Raw genomic sequence first — 24,016 nt, forward strand, 5'->3', positions numbered from 1 at the left:
AATGTTTAATATATATATGTAAGATATCGGTCGGTACAGCCGATATTTTAAAATGGCCCCTCAAACACCTAGACTTATTCAAAAATATTACATACAATTTTAACAATTCATAGCACCAATTTTTTATATAAATGTGTAAACAGGTATATAATTATTATATGACTGAATAATATATTAAAATGGCAGTACATATATAGTTGTAATGCACGTTGGGCATTGTAGTACATTAAACTATCTGTTAAGATAGGTATGGAATTAAAGGGGAATAAATTACTACTAACACTAAAAAGTCGTGGTGGCCTAGTGGGCAAAGAACCAACCTCTCGAGTATGAGGGCGCGGGTTCGATTCCAGGTCAGGCAAGTACCAATGCAACTTTTCTAAGTTTGTATGTACTTTCTAAGTATATCTTAGACACCAATGACTGTGTTTCGGATGGCACGTTAAACTGTAGGTCCCGGCTGTCATTGAACATCCTTGGCAGTCGTTACGGGTAGTCAGAAGCCAGTAAGTCTGACACCAGTCTAACCAAGGGGTATCGGGTTGCCCGGGTAACTGGGTTGAGGAGGTCAGATAGGCAGTCGCTTCTTGTAAAGCACTGGTACTCAGCTGAATCCGGTTAGACTGGAAGCCGACCCCAACATAGTTTGGGAAAAGGCTCGGAGGATGATGATGAAATTACTACTAACACTAGAGCTATTATTATGAAAATGTACAATAACATTTTAGTAAGTTCTTACACTGCTTACAAAATGCCCTGCGTGTATAAAAATTAATAAGTACACTTATAATAAATTTTAAGCTTCATAAATATATAGAAATATTTATATAAAAGATAATAGGAACCCTCGTTTTGTAAATTGCTTTTAAGTCTTTTTTTGCATTTGTTCATAATTTTAGATTATGAATTAAATTGAAAAATATTTGTTTTGAGAGTTCCTATAGTCGAGATCGATACAAGACATATAAGTCTTACCATCATCGTAGTTACATAGAAAATTGATGATTTATTTTGTTTATATCATTCAACTAAAAAAAATGATGTTGTGTACCAGCAATATAAAATTCAATGTCTATCAAAAACAATATATTTCCTATGGGTTTGACATTTCTTGCATAATATAATGCTGATGATTTTAGAACATTTCTAAGGCACTGTAGTATACAATTATTAGGTACATAGTTCCATAAATTCTACGTATACATTTGATACAGATGGTAAGAGCCAGTCCTATATATTTTGTAGTGACTTAGGTGCAAGAAACTGATTGGGCATGACTGGAGACAAATTTGACACACAGAACACATGAATATGGTGATCATTTCGAATCTTAGTAAATGGCTAAAAAGGCCCGACCACTTTTGTGGTTATTAAAAATATAATACAGATATTCAATTAATTATTGATATTCTTCTGTGTATGTGTCTCATTAAAAGTTATGTCGCTTTCAGTGAAAGTTTTATACAGTATGATTTTACAGTCGTTTAGAAAATCTGCCGGTTTAAAAAGGCTGGCACCTAACTTTTTAATACGATATCATCTATCTATCAAGGCGTGTCTGTCTCTTTGTCTCCAGTGAGGCAATGTTCCTAGAAGCACTTACCGTCGTGCTGGGAGCACCAGGCGGGCGAGATGGCGTCGGCGCTGAGCCCGCGCTTGATGAGCCTCGCGCGCTGGCGCTGCATGCGCGGCTCGGCCACGTACACGCTGGCCGTGGGGTCCGTCCACAGGCGCTCCGCCACTGCCGCAGCACGCGGCCAGATGCGAGTGTCTGTACAAGGCAATGATACGATGGTGTTAAGCTTAGACACATAAGTCTCCATACGGCGAGAATTCGCGCATAGCACAAGTCATGCTCATCACGTTAACGGGATGCTATCAATCGTTAGTGAAAACCTGACGCAAAATCAACGTAGAAGCTGTTGCTGCAATAACATTGCAGAGGCATTATATCTATTATTATCTTTAGTCCGGAATGCGTAAAGGCAGCGCAAACCCTTTGTCGCACGATTAAATGCCGACACTGAACGGAAAACAGCCGTGAATGCACGGCACTTATGTGAAGCTGCCATAAAAGAGGTGATACTGATTTATTTGCTACTATATAACTAGGTAACAGAGGATTCAAATTTGGAAAGAACGTAGGAAATGAAAGAAAGCTCCACTTCAAGAAGTAGCTCAAAAATATGAAAGATGATAAAAACCTAATGACCTGAATGACATGTTGTGATCGTTAGAAAAAGTTATCTATACATCTATACATATAATAAATCTGTAGAAAAGTAATCTTGGCAAAACTGCAGGTTTCAAGTACGAACACATGAAGTGGACTCTCACAGATACGTACATTTTGCCTATTCGTGAACTAATGCAAACATTTCGGTGGAGTCCCGGCTTAGGCCACCACATTAGGCGTGCGCGATCCTCGGGCGTGTGAGTAGCGCGGGCGTCGCGAGCACGCTGCATGAACGTCGCGTTTTGCTGCCCTGCGGCATTTACCTACAGCGCGCTCGCGGCGCGCACGCGCCGCTCTCCTTGACGTTTAACTGCTAAGGCGTTTAGCGGGCGGCGCGGCGGGGATAGCAGGCGAAGGGGTAAGAACGCAACTCGAGCGCCGCGTGCTCGCCGCGAGCGCGTCGCTTGCACTCTTCACACAGGCCGCAGGGCAGCAAAACGCGACGTTCACGCAGCGCGCTCGCGACGCCCGCGCTACTCACACGCCCGAGGATCGCGCACGCCTAATGTGGGGTCAGCCTTACCATAATGAGTAAGTGAAACTATCCTACCCTATGCGCCTGCTGATGATGATGACTCATTTTATCATCCATTCAGCTATTCCCCAACTATGTTGGTGTTGGCTTTCAGTCACCGAATCTGTTTGAGTACCAATATTTTGCTTGGAGCGACTACCTATCTACCTATCTTCAATCCAGTCAACTACACAAGACGATATCCATGGTAAGACTGACAGATTTTTCTGGCTTCTGATTAGTCGCAGCAGCTGCAGAAAATGTACAAATGACAGCTTTGTCAGACTCAAAGCATGTAGACATAGATTATAGCTGTTTCCTGTGAACGCACCATACGTAATAATTTTCCAAATTAGCTAAACAACGTCACAAACTTTACTTCTTTTGTTTAGATAAATGGTCACATCCACAACACAACCTTGATCAATGAATCTATGCGACTGCTAAGTGGTAATCCTAATTATACTGTCACGTGAAAGAATGCACCTACGGGATAAGTAGTATTTTGACGATTCTATATTGCCCACGCAGACGAAGTTGCGGGCAACAGGTAGTATTTTCATGCCTATCTTTTGGGACAGTCTTCGCAAACAAATTAATCTAATCTAATCTGACAAGAGGTTACAGCAATATGTCATTTTGATAACATATTTTTACATGAAGCGGATAAACACAAGGCTATTTCGTTCGTTTACCCGTGCATCGGAGAGCACGTAAATGTCGGTCCTGCGCCTGATCTCTCTCCGGTCGTGTCGGATTACCGTCCCATCGGGCTATGAGAGTGAAGGAATAGTGAGTGCACCTGTGTCTGCGCAAATGCTCGTGCACTATAATATGTCCTGCGTAGTTGGCTAATCTCCTTACATGAGAACAGCCGCCGTAGCCGATAATCGGCTAGGAGGACATCATCATCATCATTTCGTTCCTCAAAGTTAAAGACAGCCAATATTTTGACTCAAACACAATCATCTAAGAAAGTCTGTCTCCCTTCCAATGCAATATTATGTCAGTCAACCAACACAAAACTACAATTTTACTTCGATGGGGACGTATAATCTACCAAAAAACGAATCAAAACTCACCTAGACCCTGTTCATCAATATATTCAGTCCACATAGCGACTTCTCCTCCCAGGAACTTATCACCTCTGGGCAGGGTATGTGAATACATGCTCCTCCAATTGTTATACTTGGTGTTCCCCCAGAAGCCTCGGTCTAAGTACCAGATGTCCTTAGGAATGGATACCGTTTTGTACCCCATTTTTATCAGCTGGTGCAGTAGGGGACTGCTGACAGGCTCCCAGACTTCAATTACGTATCTGGAATGGGGAAAATAGATTTGATATTTTAAGCTAAGATATGGATTTAGTTGATTAGAATCAGAAAATACAATCACTTGACGATCTTTTAACAATAGGTACGAAAGCATGCTGGCTTGTGTCATCCAAGAATTCGGGGATTAGAAAAAGTCCCCGTAGTAAAACGGTCTTATGATTTTTTGATTTCAAAGCCACTGCACACAAACAAAGCGACCTTCATTTACGATTATAAAGTTAATCTCGTTCCGAAAGGGAAACCTACAAGAATTTGCCCTGGTATCAAGAGGCAAACCTGTGGCAAACCTGTGTTGCCAGTGCAAAATTCCATAAAAAATCATATCTTAAGGATCGGAAACCTCACCTATCTTTATCAAGATGTTTGAAGATCCTATGCGCCTGCGTGAGTTCAGAAGACCACAGCATGACGGGTTGTTTAGGAGTTCCGACAGACTCAAGTGCCTCGTCCCAAGCTTTCAAGGCTTTCTGATGGAACTCCGCCCACAGCTTGAAGAAACCGTCTGTGTTCGGGTCATAGTTCTGCTCTTTCATGTAGTCTGTGATCTCTTCTGTTGTGTTCCAGCATTCGACGTAAACCTGGAAAAATAATTTGAAAGTTAAAAAGTAATTACCTATTTCTAAAAATATATTTAACTTATCAATCTTCCTAAGGAGGAATGTTCGCTAAATCTGGAAAAACTTGCCATCAATCACCGATTATCATCCGTTAAGTATGTCTCAACATAAAATTTTGAAGTTGTTTCAAAGAATGATTCCATACTACTCGTGCCTTCTAAAGCTGTGAAAAGTTATCCAACACTATCTGTGTTCGCTCTCGCTGACCAGGCCCGCCGTAAGCGGGCGTGCAAGGCGTGCACCGCACGCGGGCGGCACGTCCTAGGGGGCGGCAAATCGAGCGACCTATCACGTAATATTAAAAAAATACAATATCTTTTTACCAATTATTTGATTTCAATATTTCCGAACACAGCAATAGCGCTAAGAATATTACTTACACTGCCGATTTCAGTTACATCTGTTGATCATTTTCAAAATTAAAAATTATTAAATACGATTTAAGATCAACCATTAGCGTAGCGTGGGGGGAGAGAGCAGGGGAGGCAAATGCCCTGGGCGGCACTATTTAGGGGGCGGCAAAATTAACCTATAATTACGTAATAAAAATATTTTTACTAAAAATAGATGAGTAGATTAGTAATAAAATTTCAGAAAAAGCCGCCCTCGCTTTGGTCGTCCCCTATCAATTTTGACGGGTTCATCCTTTGCATCCCCAAAAAAATTCGCGCTCGCTGCGCTCGCGCCTCCATGTCAGATATCGCAATCAGTAGCGGTTTAAGGGTAGGGCGCAGTTGGGCGACGGCCCAGGGCGCCGGATATAAGGGGCGCCACAGGCGCCCCCAACCAATCCTTGATCAGAATGTTACTCCTATTTTTGTTTTAAACATCAAAGATTGCAACTTACAAGAACTGTATCCAAATGAATGGATAGCATCAGGGCCATCTTAACCTATGGTGCAGCGTGTGCGAATAACCCGGGCGCCGCGGGCTCAGGGGCGCCGAAGCGAATTTGTGTTTAATTCCGCGTTAAATTTGAGAAATTCTCGAAGAAACACTACTTTTATGTCCCAAAACTCAATAATTTTCGCGCTCGCTTCGCTCGCGGTTTCCTCACTTTACACTTCAATTTTTTATCACATATAGCTACTTTTAATGTCCCAATACTCAAAAGAATTCGCGCTCCCTTCGCTCGCGGCTTCTTCACTTCACAGTCGCTTTTTATTATATATGTTTAGGACTTTTAGTGATCCAAAACTCAAACATTTTCGGGCTTGCTTCACTTTACAGTTGTTTTTATTTTTCAAGATTTTTTTAGTCTACCCTAGCAAAAAGGGAGCGTCGTTTTTAAGTTATTTTATTAATAAGAAAGTAACTTCTAGTTTCCATATGAACTTTCTTATTTACGGTACTACTTTAAGTCCCAAAATTTTAATACATAGGCGCCATCATCAACAAAGAGTTATGTACGTTTAGGCAAAATTTTAAGTAATTTTTGTTTTGAGTTCTAAAATATAACAAAAAATTTCGCGCTCGCTTCGCTCGCGCAATCAGAAGACATGTTCCAGTGTTTTTGCATTCACCAACCAGCAATAACTTATGTACAATTGGGTTACATTTTAGGTAATTTTTGCTTCGACTTGTTAACTATAAAAAAAATATTCGCGCTCGCTTCGCTCGCGCAATCGGTAACTACCAGTGGCGAGGCGTCCTTATAAGCCGATTCCCATCGGCTTCCCTTTCGAATTTCAAGAAAGAAGCATAGGTATAAGTTATAATATAGGTATAGGTATAATTAATATAATCATTTAAACCACACAATTTAAATATGTAGGTATAACAAAACGCCTACCACCGTAAAAAAATTGTCTATAAATTACTTGAAACATTTTGCTCCTACTAAATAAGCCGCGGCTTCCGCCTCCATACAAAACTACGCTTGCGTGACGTCATCCACGCCGCGCCGCGCGATGTTCGCAAAATAAGGGCGAGCGGTAAGCCGGCTCACGGAGCGGCTTCCACCAATCAAAACTCGCGAGTGAACGAGAAAGAACGCGTCAAGAGTAGAGTAGCTATATCTGTATACGCGCGAGTGACAGCGCTTTCTCAAATATGTAAACAAACAAATCAGACAAATTCACTCTCATTGTTCTTATTTTGTTTTAGATAATACCATTAACAATTTGTTCTTTGTATTACTTAATTGAATTTATTAGTGTGTGTATCATTTGGAAATAACATAGTTCGTGTGTGTGTTTTAGTTACATTATGTCAACATAGATGGCGTTGTGCATTTTTATGCATATCCTGAATCGCGGTGTTAAGATTCTCCGCGATTTAATGACCCTAGTTGGGAATTTATTTATTTTTATGAATTCACCAAGTATATAATTTTGATAATTTTGATTAAATAGTTGGCAGTATCATTACTCCCTACTAATTCCCGCGATCGCACTGTGTGACCTGGTACTCAGTACAAGTATAGTACTACAGTGTGTGTGCCTAGTGAAAATAGAGATATCTATGTTGAAATGATGTATTTTGATACGTAGACAGTTGGCATCAGGTTTCTTTTTAATTTACCTATAGCATTTATCGCATTAGACTGTTTTCCGATCCGACAGATTGTTTACTTTAGGAAGGAACTTATTTTTCAAGGTTAAGTTTTGAGAATAAAAACGTGTTATAAAACTCGGGCACGCCGCTCGGGTGAATTACCTACCAATATTACGTCTATATTAAAATTACTAACGTCCTGACGGATAAATACCTACGATTTAATATCAATGGCTAACAGGCCGTTGTAAATTAAATACTTAAAATGTATTGTTTCTAGTGCCAAGTTTTCTCAGATTCTAGTAGTTAATATACCTAACTAAAGATAATAAAGTTTTATAGATATTAATAATCTGCCGAATTCCTCGAGAAAACATGTTCAAACTATCAGTCTCTCAGTCAGTGCTAAAAGGTGAGAAATTACCTCCATTACCTCTCCCCCCCCATCCCTGAGTACTCCCCCCCCCCAGTTTTTTTTTTTGCTGCGGCTTCCCTATTTCATTAAACCACCCTTCGCCACTGGTAACTACATACGTCTCTATTTTTCGTATCGCCCAGAGCGCTGGTAGAGTTAAAACGGGCACTGATCGCAATTTATCTTTGTTTAATTGTTGAGGCATTCAATTCCGAAAAATCATTTTTCGCGCACGTCCGTTAGGCCTCGGCCTCGAATTTTGCGGGCAGCGGGGCGGCAGCGGCGGCGGCGCGGGAGCGGCAGGATCTTACGCGTATAATCAAATGGACCGACCCTCGAATACAGCGGCGCGGGAGCGGGCAACGAGCGGTGCACTTGGTGACCGCCCGCGCCGCCGCCGCTGCCCGCAAAATTTGAGGCCGAGGCCTTATAGCTTTTTGTTCACTTTGGCTTTTTATGATATGTTTACTTCATGAAAACTCTAAGGAAAAAATCGCGCTCGCTTCGCTCGCGGCTTCATGTACATTTGCACTTCATTTCTGTGCATATCTTATTTTTTGACTTTGCTTTGTTTTATTTATGGTTTTTATTTATTTTGTGTCCTTAGACTAAAAAAATTTCGCGCTCGCTTCGCTCGCGCTTCCTTACATATGAGATATGCCTCATGCGTTGACTTTTTCAACGGGAAACCCACCAAAAACCATTAATAACATATTTTACTGAAATTAAACATTGCTATAGATATTTAAGTTCGTTAGTTTAAGTTACCCATAATCTGTTCTAAGCACTTTGATATACATTATGTTGGTACCTACCCATTAATCACAATCTTTCTATACATAGGGGCAACTTGGGTAATGATTGCACTGCATTGATGCCCTAAGCAATTGCTTAGTCTGCTTATGGGCTAACCCAGGACTTCTTAGGTTACTCTAAGACAGAGCATTTCAAGTAAATAAAAAGTTACGTGTAATATATGTTATGTTCCTATTGCAATATTTATGTATCCAAAAGGAAGTGCGTTTTCTGCAATCAGAGCGGTGCATGTACATATTTTTTTCTGTTGGACAAGTAAAATGGATATGAATGGGCGGGGGGGTCCGGACCCCCTGGAACCCCCCCCCCCCCCCCTTATATATTTTTTGACAAAACCCAGTATAATATGCAGTCGTAGGGCGGCATAATCGGTTTTGCACGCGGGCGAACAAACAGCTAGCGGCGGGCCTGTCGCTGACTAACTTCCATCTTCAGTCCCATCCAGCTTCAGAATCTTTAGCAGCAATTATATTCCTCATCTCGTCACCTCCGACATGCAACAGCGCGGGCGGTGATGCCTCAGCGATGACCTTGTACAAGTCTCCGAGCACCCGGTACAGCGCCGGGATGGGGGGTTCAACTTTCCATGCTCAGTAATCTAAAGAAAAGCTTCAGAATCTTTAACACCAGTTTTTCCTCACCTCATCACCTCCGACATGGAGCAGCGCCGGTGCCGGTAAAGCCTCAGCGATGTCCTTGTACAAGTCTCCGAGCACCCGGTACAGCGCCGGGTTGGCGGGGTTCATCTGTCCACACGGCGGCTGCACGCATAAACTGCGCCAAGGCCACTTGTTCACGCAAACTGCTAGGTTCCCTAGACCGTATTCCTGGAAATAAAGAGAAAAATATGTTTAAGGAAAATATTGGTTTGCAAGGAGTCGTATCCTGGTGTTCCAACTTCTTCATCCTTGTTAGGTATGTAAATAAAATTGAAATTTCTTGTTCGTTTTTGCTTGTCGGTACAGTATTCACATGGAACATGGAACCTCTGGGAAGTCTTGCAAGAGCTCCCGTTTCGTAGATAAATGTTCCATCAGTATGTTAGTGTTTAAAAAGTTTTAAGAAGATGGATTATCAGGTGTCTGTACGGAGAAAATATGGAAGTAAGTAATTCGTGTGGTCCCGAGGGTATAGTAAATGTTTTACTACTTTTAGATCAGAAGCGTCAGAATATTGTATTAAACATTATGGGCCTTACTACAAAAACTTTAAACCCTGTTTTACACTTGTCTTATAAAATTTTGGCTGCAAAATGAACCATATGTCAACGTCATAATTTGACATTTTTTTAGACAAGGCATAAACTGACGTTTAAAAGTTTTTGTGGTAAGACGGCAAAAATTTAATTTTGAGTTACGAATACTCCCAGAAAAATCAAACTTCGAATCACGTGGTTGACTGATAACGTGCTGTGGGTACCTACTACAATTAATTTCAAAGTATCCGAATGACGACAGATCTTAAATATCTGTTTATCAGTATCTTATTCATTTAACGGTTCAATCTCCAAAATACAACAGGTGTTTTTGCGTCCATATAAGGAAGGCAAATACGTGTAGCTAGAGAATCAAGTTCAGTTTGATGTTTTTATGAGAAATCAAACAACAGTTGCTACCGTAAAGTCAAAGTAAGGTCCTGTGGTAAAAAGCCGGTAAGAAACTCTTCCCTCTTTTGAAAAAGATACTCATAAGAACAAGAACTGGTTGATTAATTTTAATACATTTCTCATGAGCACTTCGACATTTCGAAACTACACCTGCCACAAAGTATCACATGATCCAATCCTGGAATAGCAGCATGGAAAGTTCATCAACACACAGTATCAATGCGCCTACTACACACTTCTTAGTAGTAGCTCAAGTTTGGAACCGTGCCCAACGAATAGCGGAAGGACAGACGTTAATACAAATTATTAGTCTTATAGTATGACCATTGGTGATTAAGGTGAATAAGTACATGATAAATTTCCTGTAAGTGAGCAGTGGTTTATCGTTATTGGTAGACTTATTGCGAAGTTTCAAGACATAAATATTTGACTAATGAATGTTTATGAGTTGACCACTGAGGAGAGATTTGCAGAAGTATGTACTAGAAAGATACTGGTTAGAGTCTAAAGAATATTTTTCGGCATCACAAAGACATATGCGTAGCCTTCTATCCTATCGAAGATGTGGCCTACCGAAGAACAAAATTCTCAAGTAACGCTGAATTCGATAAATCGCTCTACTTTGTAACATGATTATTCCTAATTATGTTTATTCCTAAAAGACAACAAATTCATAATGTAGTGTACTCACCGGTCCCCACTGCCAGCCATTGCCAGCGTGTGCGGGCGAGTCGATTTCTATGACCACTCGAATTCCGCGCACCTGAGCATACTTGATCAGCTCCCGAACTTCTTCTGCTGTGTAGATCTCTTTCGCCGAGTATGCACCATACCTTGAAAAACATAAGACTGGGTAAGTAACTAATAATACAGAAATTAAGGAAGAATTCTGTAAATTTTAAAGAAACGAAGACGTTTTTGAACTACATTTATCTGGTTAAAGTACCACATATGCTTGTTATTAGATTGACGGTTCAATTTTTTTTTTTTAGCTTTACTAAAATCTTTTGCTTCAGCCATCACTATTACATCGCCAACCTGTCACATGAAAAAAAATATGTTCATCAACCAAAACCTGATTCATAAACAAAATCGAATTAAGTATATCCTCACCTTGTAAACTGCGGCACCCTAGTAGACTCCAAAGGAAAACTGTGCGTATCAGTAACATGCCAGTGGAATACATTCAATTTATTCATAGCCATGCCGTCTATTGTCCTTTTCACATCTTCCATGGGTATAAAATGTCTACTGCTATCAAGTAGAAGACCTCTGTGCGGGTAGACAGGTCTATCTCGGATCTTAGCACCAGACACGAGACGGAGGCTGCATTCATGCTGGTCGGAGAAGGTGGGTTTGTCAGAAGCTACAAGTTGGGTGAAGGTTTCCAAAGCGTGGCGCGCGCCGTATATCGTTTCGGCGTTCACGTGAACTAAGATCTGGTTTTCTGTAAAATAAAAATTGGTGTTGTTAAGACAAAAATACGGAATGCTAAATAAGTGCTCATAGAATATGATGCTATCAAATTTTTATTCAAGGAATTATGAACTGTAATTTTTCTGTAACAAACCTTTAGTCTGCACATCAAGCTTATACTCTTCACTAGTGCCCCAAGTAAGCGAGGTGTTGCCACTCTTCACGTTGAGGTAAACCATGACGGGAGTCTCCACAATGTCTGTCACCTCTCCATCACACTCGGCCACTAAGGCTGGAGCCACGAGCTTCGTCATTTCCACCATCAGAGACAGAGCTTCTGTTGGCACGCTTTGTAAGTCGAATCTGCAATACAGGGTTAAAAATATTAGACGCGTATTTTTTATTTTAACAAGACATTAAATATGTATTAAGATATAACGTAATAAAGATTAAGAGTGGGGGTTTATGACGTCACGTCTGTGTTGAATTTGTACTTGACGTAACACAAAATTGGAGTAGCTTATTAATATTTTTTTATTCAACATTACTTTTCTAAATCTTAAGCTAGGTGCGAAATGAGCTATGACTATGTTATTTTCTTAATTAAAAGAAAAATAAAGAAGATTCAGAGTTTGCTGTAAAAGTAGGAGCTTAATCCTAGAATCACAGAATTGTTTACTAAATTCTATTGATACTAATAGTAAGCTTTATCAGCCCAGATAAACCCGAATATATACTTAATTTCATGCAGTCACAAAATAAACCTATATAACACTTAAAAATGTTTAAAACCTATTCACACCAAAATGATTTGAAATGAAGGTCGTCAATAAAACGGAAATGAGACAACCATAGACACGACTAATCATCTGCCACATCCGCTACAAACAGCGATGTAGTAAATACAAAATACAAAAAAGTTTTACAAAATAATTCCACTGCATTATCATTTCCTACGGTATTCGCAGCGACATATCAATTCGACGTGCCTGTCTAGCTGTATAAAATAAACACAAAACAGATATTTTTTCTGAAGCCAGTGTTACTAGGAATTGAAGAAAAACCCAATTGAATTTCTGATTAAGAAATTATGCTATGGAGTCATTTACAGGATAAGAAAGAACCTTTTTGATATTTTCTAATCATCTTTGGCAATTTTTATTAACATAATGTTGTATGATAGTATTATTAAATTCATATGAACAGGATAATGTGAACTAAATTCGAGATACTAGGCAATTGTTTTAGTTAGAAACAATTATTTTAACAATGCTATTGTTTTTAACCAGGATAATACATATTCCCTGAAACCGTCAAATCGCTATTTATCGTGGAACGTATTAGAAAGTTTATTCTCGTCAAAGAAATCCATCAATTCTATATATGTATTCTAATCTTAAAGAGTAATAAATAAAACACAGATACATAAAATGGTTGAACTCGATTATATTTTGCAGTGTTTTATATCGGTATAAACTGAATCTAAACTAATATACTTAATGAAAAAAAAAAATATTTTGATAGCCTTAACGACTGAACCGATTAGAAAAAATATTTTACTGTTAAGAAGCTTCATTATCCCCGAGTAACGTAGGCTATATTTTATCCGGGTACGGCCAGAAGATCGAGTAAAACCGCGACACAACAGCTAGTGATCCATAAAGCGATCGTTCGCATGGCACTATAGTGGGCGGATTTTCACATGGGTACCAAAGTTAGCGATCTTGACTGCTAAATGAGCGACGTTAAGGTCGTAGGTCGAAGTACCGTTTGTGTTAAAGACAGGTTGTTCACCCTTTAACAGCTGTGACGAATCACATTACCCGAGTTGCCGCCAGTCTTGTTGTAAACAAAGAAATCTCACAATTATTCCCGTTTATGTAAAATGACGAGCATTGTGCATGTACCTATAATTAATAACCTAACTTGAAGTTAATATTCTCCTCCACGATCAAATTTATTATAAATTGCAGTACCTATGTAATCGAATTCGATATTGAGTAACTAATTAAATTCTTCTAACTTTGGCTAATTTTACACCAAAGTATACATAATGATTTAGCTAAAAGGCAACTATGAACTTAAATATTTTCTATTGAACAGTTTAAACAGCGGCTCAGCAAGGATACACGAACACTGAACAACGAGTCATCGTTTTCGGGGAAATACAACCCTCCCCCTATTTCGAATAGGTATCGAGTGACTGTCGCTAAGCATTAATTTAATGTATGACCTAAAACCGTTATCCAATGTAGGTAGCACATTCATTATCCGAGTTTGCACACTTTGAATGCAAGATAAACATTTATCGTGTCTATGTAAAGATCCCAAGGTTGTTGACCCCTGGTCGGCGACCTTATATGAACTTGTTAGTATCTCATATCGATCGTTGTATAACATGTCATCGTGTACAATATTTATTCGTAGGTTACGATCGTCCTCAATTGAATGTGATACAGTTTGATGTCAAAGTCACTTACATCGGAATAGTTATCATAGGAGATATTGTTGCGGTCTATTAAATATAGGATGGTCAATTAACTGCATCTTGCCTGGTAAACTGACGAATTGTATAGATATGACATCCTAAAAACACTGTGTATATACATAGTGTTCAGGATTACAATCTTCTTTATAATCTCATTGAGTAATTGAGAAATTACATAGAGTTTACTAGTCTTATCGTGATCTTATCTGTACTAAAATGCTCTATGTATTGTGGCTTATAAACGTGGTAAGAATTTCGAAATTTAAAAATTAACTTAGTAAATTGTAAAAGACATACGTATTTGAAATGCGCCATAAAGAGATAATTCTACGATTCTGCAAAAATTACTTTGGATTAACTATGCTTTGGGTAACGTAAATGAATGCACGTTAAGGATACAAATGCTGTACGTACGAGTATTATCAAAAATTGGTTTTGCAACAGTGAGATAAAAATGCAGAAATAAATGATACCTACGCACTACCTACCGGTTTTGCAACTAATACAGGTAGGTATTATTAGAATAAAATAACATGGTTAGACACAAAGTTATAAAGTATCTAGAAGTGGTCCCCGGATAATTTTAGAGCGTAGTCTGTCAAACTGTTGGATGGCACCCAGAACAGATTTATTCTGGCTAGCCCTTCCTATTTACGATATTAATGTGTAGTGCACGGATATCATTCATAACGTGTTTCAATTGATTTCATGAACAGTATCCGTTTTGAATGTTCATTTAATTTTTTACTTTGTTACACGCGTTTTCATTTCACCAATAAATAAGCCAAAATTGTGTTTAATTGTCATAGCTGCATGCATGAGATAGCAAAACATGTGTTTTATTAAACGAATAAAATAATATGTTGTTTTGTGAATACGTAGGATTTTTTTTTTCAAGACCTGAATTGCACCTGTGTTTTTCTTTTCAACAGAAGTCTGCAATATAATATAAAGACGAAGAATATTCATTTCCAATTCAATTCTTATAATTTATTATAGTTTATTGTTTTATATGCAGCTGTGTTTATCACATGGTTGAAGTCTTGTTGAACTAACAGTTAACCTTCATATAACTTGTCCAGTATAATTATATTTGTCATTACATTACTATGTGGCTTCGAACGTGGGAACGCCATCCTATTGTCAAGCAGTATTCATGATTTATACATTTTTAAAAGGCGTAATTCTCGGATAGATTTTATCACGGCCAAGGTTGAACGGACCGTTGAAGAAATAATTATTCACAATAATAACTTACTGATGTTATTAAAATTCCATGCACTTTAATTGAAAATGGCAACATAATGTTTTAAAGTTATCATTGTTATAAGTAAGCTTATGAGAGATTTTCCTGTTTCAAATTCATATACCTATGCTAACGTGTATGATTTTTTTTGTATTGTTCTCAAGTAAGTGGCATTTTATGTTTTTATTGAGAATAAAGTTTCTATAAACCTTAAACTTACTGTAGTAAATATGGTCATTCCATTCCATCCTAACTCCCATACCTACTTATTCGTTGAAGTCGTATTATTGTAAAATTAGCCTATTTCCCGCGTTTAACCGCGTCCCAGTGGGAACTGTACTCTTTCCTTCTACTACTATTTCGCACACCCGGAAAAAAACCTTCCTAAATATATTGGATAAATATGTAAAAATACAACATTTTTTCTTATCGGAACAGTACTTAGTTCATAAGTTGTAACTAACAATAGATGTAACTAGGTACTCGCCTTTACTAACCGCAGATAAAAAAGGAAAACGTGGGTTGTTGAATATCAAGAAGCATATTTTTATGACTGAAGTGGCTTATGGCAAGATTATTCCAGCTGAAGTAGGAATTGGCTACTTTACACAATAACTGGACAATGTGGGTACCGGGCAGTTTATTTGCGTAGGCATTGAACCGGATTTAGGAGGTGAGAACTATAAGTTTCTTGCATGGGTCAATATTCGATAAGCAAAAAACTGTTTACTCCATTTACCGATAAAGCCCCCAATAAATGCGCGCGGCCCCATGTAGCTGTGATATCCGCTAAAAACAAAGAAACTTACTTATGTTTTAAATGGAAAGGCATTACCATGCAAAGCACAAACACAATGACGAATACTAACATACGTCAGCCAAGAAACATGTGATCAAGTTTTTTGGCAAATCAAAAACTATTTCTATTAGATAAAAATGTGAGGAATCACAAACACATAACTCGTTGAAAGTGTAAGTGGTAGACGATATTTGGCTACGATCACCGATCCCCTTGATGTTCTATCCAAAGTGTTACGACACCTACAGAGTCTAGCTATTCTTAGGCGCAGTGTACACTGTAATAAGTGTCGCAGGTGATAATGTCGATGCGTTAGTGTTGTGACGCGAAACTTTGACGCAACCAGTGTCACCCGTGCCCGGAATAGATCCGCCGAGTTAGACGCCCGCGAGACACCTGCGTGTTGTGATGTGACAACGACTTACAATGTGCCGTATACTTTACTTGAAAAACAAGACTGATCTAGTCACTTTCTCTCTGTGACATTTGTCAGACTTTCAGCTCAAATGCAAGCGGGGTTAACGTGCTATGAGGATACAACTTCTTCAACTTTTCGTTAACAAGAAAACATGCTTTATATAACTTTGAGAAGTCATAAAAAAAGAAAAGAAAGTGTATCCGGTGAGTCGTCGATTTCAATGAACCTGTCATTATATAACGCGTTTTTATATGTTTCAGCGCTTTTCCTTCATCGTTCACGTGATGTTTGTGAACAGCCGCTCGTTGTTTTTCTTCATTTCTGTATCAGCATGGAAATAAATGGACTATGAATGGCTTTTTTGACTTCGACTAGACGAAAATACAGCTAACCACTTTCTTTCCTGACACGAATTTATTAATATTTACGTCTTGTGTTTTATTTTAGTTTCCAGTTTCCAATGAACCCTAAAGTTGTACCTGCCTGGCGGTAAATAAATATCTTAATATTTCACGCATTATGATTTGGTATGAGTTATTATTTAAAAAATATTCTATTTACCATTGAGCATTTTTCGAGTTCACTCCAGTCAAAAAATAGGTTACATTATACATACGATTTGGCAATCTTTACTATGTTTACTATGTTGTCTGTAGGTACGCACTACCGCTATAAAGTGACGTATGCGTGTGTCGGCTAAGCGTGGTTTAGCGGAGTTCATCCCAAAAGTTAGTGCCTCGTAAAATATACCTACGTAGCGTAGCTAACAGCAAGCATGGCTAATAGAATTTCAAAAATTAATGACACACATTTATAGAGCATCCAAATGTTTTATTAAATGTTTATGAGAACATTTATCATTTGTAAATGAAAGCATTTTTTTCATATTATTATTTTTGCATAACAATATTTTGCAACCAACAATAATTATTATTTATTTACTCAACATCTTATGAACAGCACAAACAAAAATAGTTTATTCATATAAGATTTTTTCCCGTGTTTATTAACAAACATGACTGATATATAAATAAATATTATTAAATTGTGTATCGGTTATGTTTTGCTTGTTTGCTGTTCTGATCTCAACATTACAATGCTGGGGAAACTATGTGCAGTTACACATAATGTAACATTGCGAATCGGTGCACCAGCAATTATTGCAAGCGTCACTATGCAACCGTCAAACGCACGGTTTCACTCGCCGTGTACCACAGATTTCACACTTTATTAAATAAAGGGAAAAGTATACTTAAAATATTATGTAGAACTATATTATTTGACCCAGTCTAGATAACACGGGAGTTTCCGATATATTTTTCCTGTTCGACACAGCGATATTAATAATTTTACATGCAAAGTTTGTGGCCAAATGTCTGAGTACCTACCTATTCATTTTGTGTTAACTTAGAGATAAAGAAAGAATTAAGAATACATTATATATTTAATACGGTAACATACTTGCCGATCAACTGATTCTGTACAAAGTACCATTTTAGGGGCACAATTCTTCAGATAGTTAACTACAGTAAATAAAGGTAGGTAAGTACTTATTACTTAAATTGCTTATTTACGTAAAAGCAATCGCATCTTATTGACATAACGATGATCGTTAACCTCACCGATGACCCTCGATAAATCAATGATACGCATCGTGAAACGACCGGGAACCATATTTGATTACTAATTACACATAGTGACATTCAGCGTCTATTGTTTCAACATGTTTATTGATCGATAAAACAATAACAAACGATTGAGTGGGCCTGTGAGCGAAACAAGGACTTTTTTTACTATCTTTCCTTAGAACAACGTAGCCACGAGGCCTATCATACATGAATACATACCTTAAATACGTAGAATGTGCGTAGAAAAATGAATGTTAAACTTTATAATTTTAATGACAAATTTTAGTAATTACCTAAAACTAAAACCACAAATGGTTTCACCATTAGACATTGATGATAAAATTAATGGTTCTATGGTCATATGAGATTGGAAAGCATAAGTATTGAGCAACAGATTTTTTTATGTTATATGTCGCTATCAACCCAATGTCCTTCACGGCACACATTGCGCTAAATCAAGTGAGGCAATCCGGATTGAACTGGCAAAAAACTAGGAAACATACTTGAACAGTTTGAAACTAAATACCATGTGCTAGTTCAAAAAATACTTGAAATGTCAGTGACTTAGCTATTGTATGCTTATCCTTAATTCTTAAAACAGGCAAGTGTAAAGATTATCGAAAATATTCGTAGAACACTACAACAATCGGTTTACAAAGAACAGTTGTCTGGGGTCTGGCGAACGGATTAGTAATTTTATGATCTCAATATAACAATAGTACGCCTATTGACCCAGTGACAGTGGCCATTCATGGAACTTAATCCCTATAATACGCCGATTACGCTGAACTATTTACTATGTAGGTGCTTACTGCTTTTTCGGAAGAACAAAGCTTCAAAAATACCTGCAGTTCCTTCCTTTCTGGACAAAATTAACTCATTCACTTCTAAAGACGGTCAAAATAAAACATGTTTTATTGAGTGCTTTTAGTTTCTATCGACTATACACAGATAGTTTTGGAAGATCTTGGAGACCTGTAGCGTACTTTTATTTATCGTTTCAACTTACATTACCTTCCAAAGGTTAACAAATCGATATTTCAGTCAATTTTCCACAATTACCTAAACCTGAAAAGTATTTCACATACCTGATATAATTAGGATGTATCTTAACAGTCTGCATTCCAATGGCGGCCGTGACGGGCCGTGGCCAGAGTCCCCCGAACCTGCCACAAACAGTTCGGCAGACATCCAGGCTGTTGAACATCATTGTGGAGACGTTCCTCAAGGTCTCGTGTTGAGGGTGCGTGGTCCGCTCGCAACCCACTTCTGGCATACACTTGTACATCCATGATGGCCTGATACAAATACAAGACGATAGTTAGCATAGATGAAGAGTGACAAACATTTTTGAAATGAGGAGAAGAGGCATCAAGAGTTCGGCTTTGTGTGTATCATGAAGAGCTAGTGAGAAGTAACAATATAAAAATGTATGCCCTTCTTGCAGTTTTCATTTGGAATCAATGACACTCTTTTTGTGTCGTATGAATCTAGTCAGTAGAATATTTCTTTTTTATCAAACCTACTAATTGGCATATAGAGAAGTTTGGTCATTTTATTCAGTGAATGCCGCTCTATGAAAAAGCCAATTTCATATTCTCTCAGGTTTCATCTGACATATAATTTTATCAGGAATGTATTATATGCCTCTTCAGAGTCAGCATCATATCAGCGTACATCTTAACGGAACGAAACGGTCTACTAAACTCAACAGCTGGATAAAGTGTGACGTCACTTATCTCAGTGTTATTTGTCCTCTGAACTTATATCACAGGATATTTGACTGTAACTATGTCATATTCATTAAGTGTTACATACATACATTTCATAAAAAACTATTTAGCCTTGTATTCGCAAGTTGCCAAGTTAGTTGCTCTATAAGTAACGATGACATAATATTATAAGGACACTAACGTTTTAATAATAAATTTTAATTACCGGCTGACACATATTTTTACGCATACGCTTTGTGTAATCTGTGATAGCCCAAAATCCTTTTTTCTAGTCATAACAAATCTTTAACTTTATTTCTGGCAGCATTATTTCTTCTTTAAGACATTGTTAATTTACAAACAGTTTAGATTTTAAGACTTTCCAACAGCATATTGGCCGATTTTATGTAACCTCAATGAAAAGTTTTTGATACTTAGTAAGAACTTGTAATGAGAAGGTGTGAAACGAGTTGCAAAGGAGTGTTATGTATAAATGTGGAAGAGGCAGAGGTGGAAAAAGAAATACACCGTTTCCAAATTATTTTGAACTTACACATAGGCGTGCGCGACTGTATCTTCAACTGCCTCCTGGTTAGAACACAGCACCATCTGCACTGCACAGAGTGCTAGGGCCCAAAAGAGCCACCGGCAGCTACCCGCCATAGCTGAAACACAAACAATCTATGAATTAAAGTTAAAAAAGCTTTGTTCCTATTCACGCTTTCTGAGTACATAAAGTGTTTCAGTCTTTTTTCTGAACATCAAGTAAAGCAGAATGTTCGCATATTAATTGAGGAATAGCACACATGACATGAATAAATTCTAACTCTTGATTTTTTTCTGTAATTAGGCATAGAGACAGACGAGGACTCCTGTTTTTTGTGTACTGTGACTGAAGTATAAATTGTTTCTCCCCCATTTTATTTGTTCATAATGTTAGTTGATGAACTAAGTAATGCTTATTGGGGGATTTATACCCGCATGTCCAGAGTTCCCTTATTCTTCATTGTAAACTAGCTGACCCGGCCACTTTTCGTATGTTCACATTTACATAATTTTGTCAAGCGACGGACACTTGTGTGTAAAATTACGCAAAAATACGCCCCAACTCTTTGGTCCTAGTGGTCCTATCGGTACGATAAATTCAACAGGACGATTACATAAAATTGCCAACAAAGTTTTCAGATAAATACTTCGTATCATTTAGATGATATCTCCATAATTTCTACCCGTTGACCGAAACCAACTGTAATTGAGCGTTTCAATAATGGTGACTATGATATACGTGGTATGTATGTGTACATAGCATTAATATTGACGCAGTCGTCTCATTGCCCATATTAGTGGCAATATCGCGTGTGACTAACGGTACGTACTCAGACAACTATGGATTCTGTCGGAACTATACGCCTCAGTGGGGCACTTCCGAACATGCGAGCTACTGTTTGTTATTTCAATTAAGTATACATATTGATTCTAATTTTTTTTATTATTATTTACCTAATTACCTAAACAAAACGTTTAGAAGTCTTGCCTGTTTCTTATATACGTCGTCATTAACATTTCAATGTCAGAGGCCGGGGTTTACTTGCTCATCAGTGGTCTGGCATTTTGAAAGTTAAATGGCGGTCAAACTAATTATTAAATTTAATTATAACCGCCAAATAGCACGTAGGAAACTAACAAAGCAAAAAACTGCAGACTCCACAGTCATGCTGCAGTAGTAATAAGCGGAAAATTAAAAATTATAAGCGCTACACTATAGATTCCTGAATATGTAGTTACGCTACACACATGACACATCTATTGTGCTCAAGGATTTATAATTATACATATTATTGAATAGAATTTTGAGGTTGAGATCAGAGGGTTATTTCTTACTATATTTATTTGTTTATGTAATTTTGTATTCTAATAATTATTGAATGGTTTTCACATTCTTCTCCGTCATGTCCTGCTAGGTCGATTGTAACTGTTACTAAAATTATTTTTTAAACGTAAATTTTTAATACTTATTTTTCTTTCTTGTTATAGATGCATAAAATTAATTGCCTGTATTATACACGACTACGGAATTCCCAGTTTGTTAATTACCTGGACGTAGGTATGTTTCGCAAGCATTGTTTGCTAGTTTTTATAGTAAGATATTGTTGTTCTTTGAAGGTCACACACAATGCAATATGCAACCTAGAAGAATTTGTAACGTTCACCTACATTACTAATTAACCTGTGTTCACAATTAACTCGATTACTTTACGACTGACTATAACAATTAATGTTCTCTGAATAGGTGTATTTACTATCGAAGTTAATTAAGCCGCTAGATCAAATGATGTGTGAAAGCCGCTAATTTCACTTCATAAACATCGTCTGTTTACAATTTGTTCACATCTGCCGCTATTAAGAACTGTTTTGAAAACAAAAGATACATTAGACATTTACTACTATACTACAGGTACATGAGTACATTGTTTTAAGAAAACTGACTTTTATGTTGTCAGTGAACTTCGGCCTTACAGGTCTACGAAGCTTTCTTGTTTTGGTAGAGGGAATTAAGCATAAATCTAAACAATAAAATCTACTGTTCCATTGAATTTCTAGTTCTACAAACTTCTGACTAGGTATGTAATTTCAGCAACGAAGATAAAACATTTCAAAATTAAATGGCAACTTACCACAAAAAAATAAACACTATAAAGTCAAAATGAACTGGACAACAAATACAGAATGAGGTTCTACACTGACTAACCACTCACGTTGGCCTGACCCATCTTTATACTTTAAAAACAAAAGATAACTGGCAGATAGTACGACAGATAAACGAGTATACCATGTTACAATAAGTTGTTGATAGCACTTACAACAGTTTACAATTAGAGAGCAACTAGGATAAGATTCGCATCGGAAAAGGGTTGTCTTTCATAGATAATCTCCACTTTCTTTTGTTTCCGGTTTTACAGAGTATTTAAGAAAACGCTTTGTTTATGTGCAAGGAGTTTGTAAGTCACCGTCGGCATTTATTTTGACAGCTTTTACCGTGTGAAATTATTTACTTAACTAAAAAAAAAATTAAGGAATCGTTAATAAAGGCTGTTTTGAAAAATAAAATTAATTGTTGCTCTACTACTACATACATTTACCACATACATGTATGTCATAGTTTCAGATACACAACTTAATCATCACCCAGTAAAATAAAATAAACAGTGATCCGAGCATTATTCTTCTTTATTTGAATTCGTGAAGTGTATTGACCCATAAACTGTGTAGGCGCACCGCATTGAATTAAATATGCAAAGCAACTTACTCGTATGGTAATCAAGAGCCGCCGTACCAAACTTGCAAATTATTTCACGGTCACTTTATATTTACTTATGTTGTAACTTTAACTTTAGTCTATAAGTTCACTTAATACACAACACTCGCGCCTTCGGTTATTATCATTATCTTTTTGACATTTAATTCAAACTTCTAACAGCAATAGCACTTATAAATTTTAATTGCATTTAATTTTATTAGTTTTATTTTATCACAACACATTCATGTATACATTTTAAACGTAACTGAAGACTTAGTAGACACTTTACAAGCAATTTTGTTTTTATTTAACTCTTTCGCTATAAACGCGAAGCAAACGAAGAGAGCCAAACCGGACCGCGAAGTTTTTGTCGTTTTATTTATTGTGTACTTTGTATTTGTTTTGTTATTGTGCTATATGCACGCAGGATGTGTTCGCGGCGCGAAGGTCGCTTGTGCTTTGACTCCGTGCTCGATTACGGCCGGCTATAAGTTATTTTGTTATACATCGTTTAATTAATGCCGCCGCCCGCCGCTCTGGAGCCATTCGCATTTTGATAACCGCGCGCGTGCGGGCCCAAGGCGCGAACCGATCTGATTGGCGGACTGGCCCGAGCGGACACTACGCGCGCACTGAGCATTTTGGCGGGAGATCCGCTTTCAGCGAACTGGCTGGCCTGCATACAGAGATGTAAACACTAGCACCTTTCTACTGCCTTGAACTTTATTTCACTTGTGAAGTTGTTATAGACCGTGATTTGTATTGTGTGTAGATAGTGTACGTAGGTACCCAACTAATGTAATCAATTTACCAAGATTTCTCAATAATTTTAAAAATATTTTCTTTAATACTAAGTTACAAACAATGTATTTTTTTTTACTTAGGGTAAGGTGGCCAACAGTGAACCACTAAAAGTTTAGACGCTCAGAAATCCATTCTATGTGACTGTAACAAAGATCTTTTTTGATAGATTACTT

At 37.6% G+C, this 24,016-nt stretch overlaps 1 protein-coding gene across 2 annotated transcripts; it reads right to left on the bottom strand.

Moving 5' to 3' along the window:
- Positions 1-863: 863 nt before the first annotated feature.
- LOC124635014 (chitooligosaccharidolytic beta-N-acetylglucosaminidase) lies at positions 864-23,659 on the bottom strand. 2 transcript variants are annotated; one of them, XM_047170749.1, is made up of 10 exons: positions 23,049-23,659; positions 20,295-20,406; positions 19,118-19,327; positions 11,605-11,813; positions 11,148-11,481; positions 10,726-10,867; positions 9,070-9,255; positions 4,430-4,662; positions 3,833-4,068; positions 864-1,771 (listed from the first exon to the last, which is right to left on the bottom strand). In XM_047170749.1, the coding sequence occupies exons 2-10, from the start codon at positions 20,402-20,404 to the stop codon at positions 1,590-1,592; spliced, it is 1,842 nt and encodes a 613-aa protein (XP_047026705.1). In that variant the 5' UTR covers positions 20,405-20,406; positions 23,049-23,659; the 3' UTR covers positions 864-1,589. The 2 variants fall into 2 exon arrangements, with proteins under 2 accessions (XP_047026705.1, XP_047026706.1); XM_047170750.1 differs by lacking the exon at positions 23,049-23,659 and adding an exon at positions 22,417-22,493.
- Between the last annotated feature and the right edge of the window lie 357 nt (positions 23,660-24,016).

This window comes from Helicoverpa zea, chromosome 12 (assembly GCF_022581195.2).
Source record: "Helicoverpa zea isolate HzStark_Cry1AcR chromosome 12, ilHelZeax1.1, whole genome shotgun sequence".
NCBI lineage: Eukaryota > Metazoa > Arthropoda > Insecta > Lepidoptera > Noctuidae > Helicoverpa > Helicoverpa zea.